At 42.4% G+C, this 9,936-nt stretch overlaps 1 protein-coding gene across 1 annotated transcript in view; it reads left to right on the top strand.

Annotated features, from left to right (window-relative positions):
• The first annotated feature begins 6,841 nt into the window (after nucleotides 1–6,841).
• The window catches only part of dusp7 (dual specificity phosphatase 7), an 11,556-nt gene continuing 8,461 nt past the window's right edge, over nucleotides 6,842–9,936 (top strand). The window contains exons 1-2 of the mRNA XM_027136543.2: nucleotides 6,842–7,693; nucleotides 9,887–9,936. The exon at nucleotides 9,887–9,936 is cut by the window's right edge and continues 379 nt beyond it. Of these exons, the coding sequence (XP_026992344.1) occupies nucleotides 7,333–7,693; nucleotides 9,887–9,936 (411 nt within the window). The 5' untranslated portion in view covers nucleotides 6,842–7,332. The remainder of the gene's footprint in view (nucleotides 7,694–9,886) is intronic.

Here is a 9,936-nt window from a genome sequence, read left to right as displayed (position 1 = left end):
CCATTTTGAACACCCAATATTTTAACAGGCAGTTACACGTCAGCGAGCTGTGTGAAGTCTCGGGCTGATGGTTCAGCTGATGTTCCTCACACAAGCAGCACACACTCAGTACTAGTCAACTTTAGCATTAGCAGCCTTTCGGTGTTTCAGAGTTCCTTCAACATTTTTAGCTATAATATGTTTCAGATCAACGATCAGCTTTTTCTGAGTCTTTCTGAAGGTAGTTGAATGTAAGTGACGTTATAATAAGGTTATAATAAGGTTGTGAAGCTAACCTTCATTCATTCATTCATCTTCTACCACTTATCCGAACTTCTCGGGTCACGGGGAGCCTGTGCCTATCTCAGGCGTCATCGGGCATCGAGGCAGGATACACCCTGGACGGAGTGCCAACCCATCACAGGGCACACACACACTCTCATTCACTCACACACACACACACACACTCACACACTACGGACAATTTTCCAGAGATACCAATCAACCTACCATGCATGTCTTTGGACCGGGGGAGGAAACCGGAGTACCCGGAGGAAACCCCCGAGGCACGGGGAGAACATGCAAACTCCACACACACAAGGTCCCCTTAATAAAGCTAACCTGATCACAGAAATAATGTTCCTGCAACATTTGAACAACGTTTGCTGTAATGTTCTCTAACAGCCAAAACCTCTCAGAAATCCATTAAACAGAAATGAAAAATGACAAATAAATCCTAATAAATTGTTACCTCACTGAGGATCAGAGACACGAGCGTTTTTGTGAATGCTGCAGATAAATGAAGCCAATTTCACGTTTGTTTGTTTTCTAGTTTAATAAAAGTAAGAGACTGTGAGCTGCACGTGTGGCCCACAAAGCCAAGAGGAGAAGAACCACTCCGACTTTTTTCCTCCTCTCTTTGGCCTCTTATAGCGATAACATCTGGATACATTTTTCATTTTTCCCCTGAATTTGTCCTGAGTCTTTGTTTCTGCTCAGCGTCGTGTCCTTACACTCAGACTGGGACCCTGAGCTCAGCTCGTGCTCTGTGACTCCAATAACACCATTTATTTCTTTTATAAAAGACTCTGAGACAAATCTACACCTGTGTGTGTGTGTGTGTGTGTGTGTGTGTGTGTGTGTGTGTGTGTGTGTGTGTGTGTGTGTGTGTGAGATTTGTACAGCTCAAACAGAAATCAGTTGGATTTTATTAAAATCACTTTAGAATTTCAATCTTTTCTGAAATGAAAACATCTTATTTAATATTCTAACTAATCTGTAATCTGTTTATTACATCATTTCTCTTCATTTTATTCTTTTTTAGTCAGGCCTCTCACACACACTCTCTCATACACATACACACACTCTCTCTCACACACACTCTCTCATACACATACACACACTCTCTCTCTCTCACACACACACACTCACTCTCACACACACACACTCACTCTCTGTTTCTCTCTCACACACACTCACACACACACTCACTCTCTCTGTCTCTCACACGCACTCACTCTCTCACACACACTCACTCTCTCTCACACACACACTCACTCTCTCTCACACACACACTCACTCTCTCTGTTTCTCTCTCACACACACACACACACTCTCTCTGTCTCTCACACACACACTCTCTCTGTTTCTCTCTCTCTCACACACACACACACACACACACTCACTCTCTCTCTGTTTCTCTCACACACACACTCACTCTCTCTGTCTCTCACACACACACTCACTCTCTCTGTTTCTCTCTCACACACACACTCACTCTCTCTGTCTCTCACACACACACTCACTCTCTCTGTCTCTCACACACACACACACTCTCTCTGTTTCTCACACACACTCACTCTCTCTGTCTCTCACACACACACTCACTCTCTCTGTTTCTCTCTCACACACACTCACACACACACTCACTCTCTCTGTCTCTCACACACACACTCACTCTCTCTGTTTCTCTCTCACACACACACTCACTCTCTCTGTCTCTCACACACACACTCACTCTCTCTGTTTCTCACACACACTCACTCTCTCTGTCTCTCACACACACTCACTCTCTGTTTCTCTCTCTCACACACACACACTCACTCTCTCTCTCTCTCACACACACTCTCTCTCTCTCTCTCTCTGTCTGTCTGTGAGAGTTTTCAGGGTTTTGTGCCAGTTTCATTCTGGGAACTGAGGCTTTATTCACATCTTTTCCATTTTCACTCGCTTCCCTTTTCCAGTTTCACTCCCGGAAGAAAAAAAGAAAAAATGTCCCTCTAATGATGCTGGGGATTTAAAGGGGAAGTGTTTACTGCTGCTGAGCTTCACTCGTATCACTGCCCTGTTACACTGTCATTTTAAACACACACTGTACTGTACTTCAGGACGTCTGTTTATGTGTAAGGTTTATTACACATTCATGACTGCTGTAGTTCACCTTAACACTAATGAGACACCTGTTAATGTCAGGTTTGGTGTAAATGTGCAGTATTATGGCCAGAGCTGCTTGCCATGTTGTACAGAAATAACACACACTTACAGAGCAGTCAGTACTGATCAAGATACCAGCATTAAACCACACTGAGGTGTGTGTGTGTGTGTGTGTGTGTGTGTGTGTGTGTGTGTGTGTGTGTGTGTGTTTATTCATTCTTAAATATGTCTGATAAAATCTTAGGAGCTGTGGTATGTACATAAAATGCAAGGTATGTAAAGAAAAGAAATAAAGACACCCCTAAAGATGGCCGCCGCTCCTACAGTAAGCCTTCAGCTGTCACTCAGAATAAACACACCCACCTTTATGACCCACACGGGCGTCAGCGTGTAAATGACGTGATGAGCGGGTCGTTAGTTTCCTCTTTTGTTTCCTCTTTTGTTGTTTTTTATCTTTAGCATCTTCCAGTATTTGACACGTGTAACAAGTCGCGCTGTAATTAAATCTGATTAAAGGCTTGTGTTCCGGTCGAGCCGGTTCGCCTGAACTGTTAAAGGAAGTTCACAGGAGGACAAATACATGTTAAATAAAACGATTAACAATCTGATTGTGTGTGCGTGCGTGCGTGTGTGTGTGTGTGTGTGTGAACTGGTGTGTATGTGTGTGAACTGGTGTGTGTGTGTGAGAACTGGTGTGTGTGTGTGTGTGTGTGTGTGTGAACTGATGTGTGTGTGTGTGTGTGTGAACTGATGTGTGTGTGTGTGTGAACTGGTGTGTGTGTGTGTGTGTGTGTGTATGTGTGTGAACTGGTGTGTGTGTGTGTGTGTGTGTGTGTGTGTGTGTGTGTGCGTGTGTTTTTCTCTCTACATTGCTTTACTAACCCAAACACCTACATATTATAAACACTGCTCCTGATCTGCTCGCTGTCTTCATACAGCATCAGCTTCTGTTTTCTCTTGTCTAGGTTTTTTGTATAATGAGTTTATTTTAGGAACTGACTCGGTGTCTATGACGATGATAATGATGGACAGATTGTGGGCGTGGCCATGTTCAGTTCATAAAACCTTTAATCCCTAAAAACACAATTTGAGCCCTGACTTGTTTCTCAGATGTCACGTGACTCGGGACTCGGAGCCTATTGTGATGTGAAGGTGTGAACACACACATGCTGTTGTTCTACTCACACGAGTCCAACAGATCATATTTATAGATAAATACTGAGAATAAAGCGGTGTAAAGATGATCTGTAGGAATCTGAGGTGAAGAGTCATGTGGAGAAACGTTTAAAAACAATGAAGAGAAATTTGTTGTCACTGGATTCATCCCCAGATCAGTTGCGTTAGAGTCGTGTGAAATATTGACTTTCCTGTTACTTCACTCCAACAGGAAATTAAAATTCAACATCCTTTACCAACCATGTGATGGTGACATCACACACACACACACACACACACACTATCCCAAAACCGCATGTTTACAGATACACAAACACACAGTTATATGAACACACAGAGACATTGTCCCTCTACATGTCCACACACTCTTCAGCCAGAACATTAGCACATGTCTAATATTGTGTAGTTTCCTCCTTGTGCCACTGAAACAGCTCTGACTCTGAAGTCTGAGCTCTGAAGGTGTGTTCTGGTGTCTGACACCAAGACGTTAGCAGTAGATACTTTAAGTCCTGTAAAGTGTGAGGTGGAGGCTCACTGCATTGTGGTGCATCTCTTCCTCAGAAGAACGAGACACACACACCTGTCCGTGATGGTGAAGAAAGCATGATTCATCAGACTAAGCCTCCTTCTTCCACTGCTCCATGGTCCACTTCTGATGATCACATGCTAAATGTAGGAGCTTTGTGTGGTGTACAGATGTGATGCTCTGTGTGAGTTGACTCCTTTCTATCAGAGCCAGCAGACACTTCGGTCTTGAGCATCCATGAGGCTGTCACTGGTTTCGTTCTTCTTTGGAGACCTTTTGGTAGGTTCTAACTGCTGTATACCGGGAACACCACACAACACGTGATGGCCGATTCGTCCAGACATCACAGTGTGGCTCTTCTCAGATCCTTAAACTCTCAGGCTTTTCCTTCTTCCAACACATCATCATTCAGGACTCACAATCTGTAGAACTCAGGGCTGCTAGAACCCATGGTTAAGTTGCTTTCGTCAGAACTGCCTGTTAGGACTGTACAGATATCTGACAGGCTTTCACTAAGGTTCTTTTTAGGTTCCTTGGATCCAGATAAGCTTCTGAGTGAAAATATACTTTAAAAATATTCTACGAAACATGCAACCTTTGCTGAAAGGGTTCTTTCTAGATCTCTGCCCTGTAGGCGTCCACACACAAACCGGTGTATTAAGTAACTTCATTTGTATAGCACATTTACAAACAGCCACACGGCTGACCAAAGTGCTTCACAGTAGAGGTCTGCATTGGGATTGGGCTCCCGCGGGACCCATGGGACCCAACGCAAAACTCGCGGGAGCGGGCGGTTTCACCTTTGCCCCGGGCGGGAGTGGGCGGTCAAGAAATTTAGCGGGAGATCCACAGGACCCGGTGGGATTTGGCGTGTAGCCTAATAATAAGAATGGAGTCAACACATGACGTTGAGAAGAAGATTAGTATTAGCATTAGTATTAATTTATCTTATTTAAATGCAATCATGTTTAATTCTGTTATTCTGCACATTAGCCTGAACTAATAATTAGTCTGATCATTTGTATACAATCAAAATTTTCACAAGCTCTCAAGAAAAAATCCACGGGAGTGGGCGGGAGTGGACACAAACATCCCGGATGCGGGCGGGAGTGGAACACGCAGCTTGCGGGCGCTGGCGGTCCTGGTCGGAATTTCAGCGGGTTTATAAAAACAGTCACGTGCAGGGTTCTACTTCGCCATGCGTACACACATACACAATAAGATAGTTCAAGAAACAAAAATGAGAATTATTAAAAAAAAATAAAAATAAAATTAAGGGTGAGGAATCCAGAGAACCGCCCAAGTACCCAACAGAACCTTTTTGTAAGTGTGTACACGGATGGTGTAGATGATTGTGGTTCCAGCTTGGTGTATGGGTTCTACTGAACAAGAAACCCTCTTTTCTCTTACACACTTTAAACAATGAAAAAAAATACAATCTTAGAAAAGGTTCTTGTAGAATAACGTCATACAATGACTGTAGCGTGTGTTTTATTTGGAACGTCAGTACAGTTTTATATCGTTTTATTAATTCCGAAATTTAAAAAAAAGGAGCGAACGTGAAACTCGGAGTTACTCCGGAGTGTGTCTTGTCCGGGTTCTCCGAGTTTCAGAGCGTGGAACTGATGTGTTGTTGAAGATGAAGGGCCTCTATAGGATGATAAGAGACGGAGACACAATGGCTGACAGTTTGGAGGATCTGTAATTCATCTGGACGAATAAAAGGCCTTTGTGTGCAGCGTGGACAGCTGCGGTGAAATCAGAATTAACTTTTCTTTTTATTTGTAGCTGTAACTTTCACAACCAAGGCACTGGTGAAGACGACACACTCGCAGCTGACGCACAAACACAGCTTTAATAACACGTGACGGTGTAAATCCCCTCACAGCAATCTGATTCAACCCAAACTGAAAATAATGCAAATTCTCATCGATTCTTATTAAAATGTTGTAATCTTCAGGATGTGAAAGTAAACATTTCTGTAGAAATTTTTAAAACCTTTTATAAAACTTTTGTTACATTTATGTTTAACAAACCGATTCATTTATTAATCTGAAATAAGGATTTATCTAAAATATTAAATTAACTATTATTGTCTCAGTTTTGACTGAAATTCATTTAGCAAATATTTATATTTAAATAAATAAATAAATAAATAAATAAATAAATAAACTAAAGTAGAAATTCTTGCTGTCACTTAGAAAGTTTTCCCTATTCTTAATATTTAAATGTTTATTTCATAATTTTGTTCTTCACCTGAACACCAGCATTACACACACACACACACACACACACACACACACACACACACACACACATACATACATACACACATACACATACACACAAAAACACAGACACACACACACACACAAACGCACATATACACACACACAAACGCACATACACACACACACACACACACACACACACACACACACACACACACATATACACGATAAAGAATTAAAATCAGATGTTTAACTTCAGAATTAAAACAGATTATAGAATCTCTCTGTGTCCGTGTGTGCGCGCGCGCGCGTGTGTTTGTAATGTTGAAAGCTTTTTTCTTCACGCATTCATAAAGATCTCTCTCTCTCTCTCTCTCTCTCTCTCTCTCTCTCTCTCTCTCTCTCTCTCTCTCTCTCTCTCTGCAGTGTGTTAGTGAATGGTGAGGAAAGTGAGTGCACTGCATCTTTAAGTCAGAGCGCTCCTCCTCTTCCTCCTCCTCCTCTTCCTCCTCCTCCTGCTGCTTATTACAGCCTGTCAAAGTGCGGGGCTCTACAAAAAAAGAAAGAAAAGAACAAAAAAAAAAGAAAGAAAAGAAAAAACTGAGAAGCGGAGAGGAAGAGGAACACGGCGAGCTTCTTCACTAAAACGTGTAAAAACCGGATGTGATTTTTCTCACATGGAGATAAACGCGCTTCGAGTTGGAGGAAAAGTGTAGAGTGATCAGGATTGTCGTGATCTCGCGCGCTCGGTGTGTGTGTGTGTGTGTGTGTGTGTGTGTGTGTGTGTGTGTGTGTGTGTGTGTGTGTGTGTGTGTGTGTGTGTGTGTGTTTAACTATAGATGATTTAATCTGGTTGGGGTTTGAAGAGCCCGGAGCGTCTCAGGGCGCATGTTGATTTTTTACCCCCCGTGATTAGACTTCGGTTTCCACCACCACCACCACCTCCACCACCACCACCACCACCCCGATGCTCCAGCAGCAGCCCTGATGTGGGGGAAAAGTGCGGCATGGCTGCAGGACGAGCTGGAGTCTGGGCTCAACTCTCTGCTCCTGCTCGACTGTCGCTCTCACGAGCTTTACGAGTCCTCACACATCGAGTCCGCCATCCATCTCGCCATCCCGGGCCTCATGCTCCGCCGCCTGCGCAAAGGCAACCTGCCGATCCGCTCCGTCATCCCCAACGACACGGACAAGGAGCGCTTCATCCGCCGCTGCAAGAGCGACACCGTGCTGCTGTATGACGAGAGCGGGGACAGCGGGGCGGCTGCTGCGGGCAGTGCGGGGTCCGTGCTGGGGCTCCTCATGCACAGACTCCGGGAAGACGGCTGTAAGGCCTACTACCTGGAAGGTAAGGGTAACACACACACACACACACACACACACACACACACACACACACACACACACACACACACACACACAAACACAGAGAGAGATCCAGAGTGTCCGAGCTACACTTCTCACACACACACACGCACACACAGAGAAACACACACACACACAGATCCAGAGTGTCCGAGCTACACACACACACACACACACACACACACACACACACACACACACACACACACACACACACACACACAGATCCAGAGTGTCTGAGCTACACTTCTCACACACAAACACACACAAGTCAGGTGTCACCGGTGTGAATAACGAGTGGATTTAATTCATTTATTCTTTCCAATTTAACATTCAACAGAGGAAACACTCCAAACACACACACACACACATACACACACACACACACACACACACACACAAAGTTCACTGGGCTCAGGACCTGAACCTGACTGAACGTGGATCAGATCCGTGGTCCTCTGGACGCTGGCTTTAAGCTCAGTGTAGACTGAGGTTCTGTGTTCTGGATGTTTCTGGGACATTATTTTAAACCAAAATGGCAGAAGGTTTTGTGTGACACGGAATAACACAATGTTCTCCTTTAAGAACCTGATCTGATCTCCATGAACTCTAGGATCATGTGACTAATGTTACACAGTAAAATGACATAAGGTTTGTTACATTAATAGTGAGATTATTACAAAATAAATTAGACTTTAAAATTCTTAATGCTTTACATTTTCATGTTAAATATCAGTTTATATTTCTAGCATAAAATACGTTTAATAATAATAATAATAATAATAATAATAATAATAATAATAATAATAATAAGACTCTTTTCTACGTAAGACACGTGTAAAAGCTTAAACAGAACTCGGACGGCTTCTTCTTTCTGCACTAAACTCAGGAATAACAGACGATTACTTTTATTGAGGACTTTTATTGTGTACATTATTGGAATATTTCACACAATCTTCTCTACACTTGACCTTCATCACCCTGAACTTTTAAAGCTCTCCCTTTGGAAGGTCGTCTATTTTCTTTCATTTTCTAAGTGATAAATTAATGAATGTATTTATTCCATATTTTTAACGCGTCTGAGTCGTGTGTGGATTTTATTACACTCCGAGATTTTATTACAGTCACGGAATTATTTTTATTCAAATCAGAAACACAACACTGTTTTTTTTTCAATGAATTTCCTCAAACCCGAGCAGCCATGTTGTCCTCGTTCAGCTGAGAGAGAGAGAGAGAGAGAGAGAGAGAGAGGGAGAGAGAGGGAGAGGGGGGGAGAGGGAGAGAGAGGGAGGGGGGGAGGGAGAGAGCGAGAGAGAGTGATCGTATTTCATGAATGAAGGAGGAAGAGAAAGTGAAGCTCGTGTGCATACTTTTAAATGAAAACAACACACACACACACACACACACACACACACACACACACACACACACACACACACACACACACACAGTGTTATAACAGTTTATAACACATTAAGTAGAGTTTATTCAGATTTCTCATATTTCTTATGCTTTTGAGAACACATTGATCACCGTCTGTGTACGTGTGTGTGTTGTGTTCAGTTGTGTTGTGTGTAGATGTGTTGTGTTCAGCTGTATTGTGTTTAGTTGTGTTGTGTTGTCTTGTGTTCAGTTGTGTTGTGTTTAGTTGTGTTTAGCTGTGTTGTGTTGTGTTTAGTTGTGTTGTGTGTAGATGTGTTGTGTTCAGCTGTATTGTGTTTAGTTGTGTTGTGTTGTGTTTAGTTGTGTTTAGCTGTGTTGTGTTGTGTTTACCTGTGTTGTGTTTAGCTGTGTTGTGTTGTGTTTACCTGTGTTGTGTTTAGTTGTGTTTAGCTGTGTTGTGTTTAGCTGTGTTGTGTTTAGCTGTGTTGTGTTGTGTTGTTGTTGATGCTCCTTATCTTATGATGGTATTTTTATTGATATTAATTTATACTGTAGATTTTTGTGAACTCTGTTTATTTCCTGTGTTGTCTTTGTGTATTTATGAGCAGTTTTATGATGCAGATTAGCATTTGTGTGGTTTTTTATTTATTTATTTATTTATTTATTTATTTATTTATTTATTTATTTATTTATTTATTTTCACCAAACTCACACAGATACATTGTGTGTATTTCAGCACATTGAGACTTTTATCTTGTTGTGTGGTTGTGATGGTGCTGTTGCTGTGTTTCAGGAGGCTTTAATAAGTTCCAGACGGAGTTCCCAGAACACTGCGAGACTAAT

The sequence above is a fragment of the Tachysurus fulvidraco genome, chromosome 2 (assembly GCF_022655615.1).
Source record: "Tachysurus fulvidraco isolate hzauxx_2018 chromosome 2, HZAU_PFXX_2.0, whole genome shotgun sequence".
NCBI classification, from domain to species: Eukaryota; Metazoa; Chordata; class Actinopteri; order Siluriformes; family Bagridae; genus Tachysurus; species Tachysurus fulvidraco.
The sequence above is the reverse complement of the archived record's forward strand: the minus strand, read 5'-3'. Positions and strand labels throughout refer to the sequence as shown.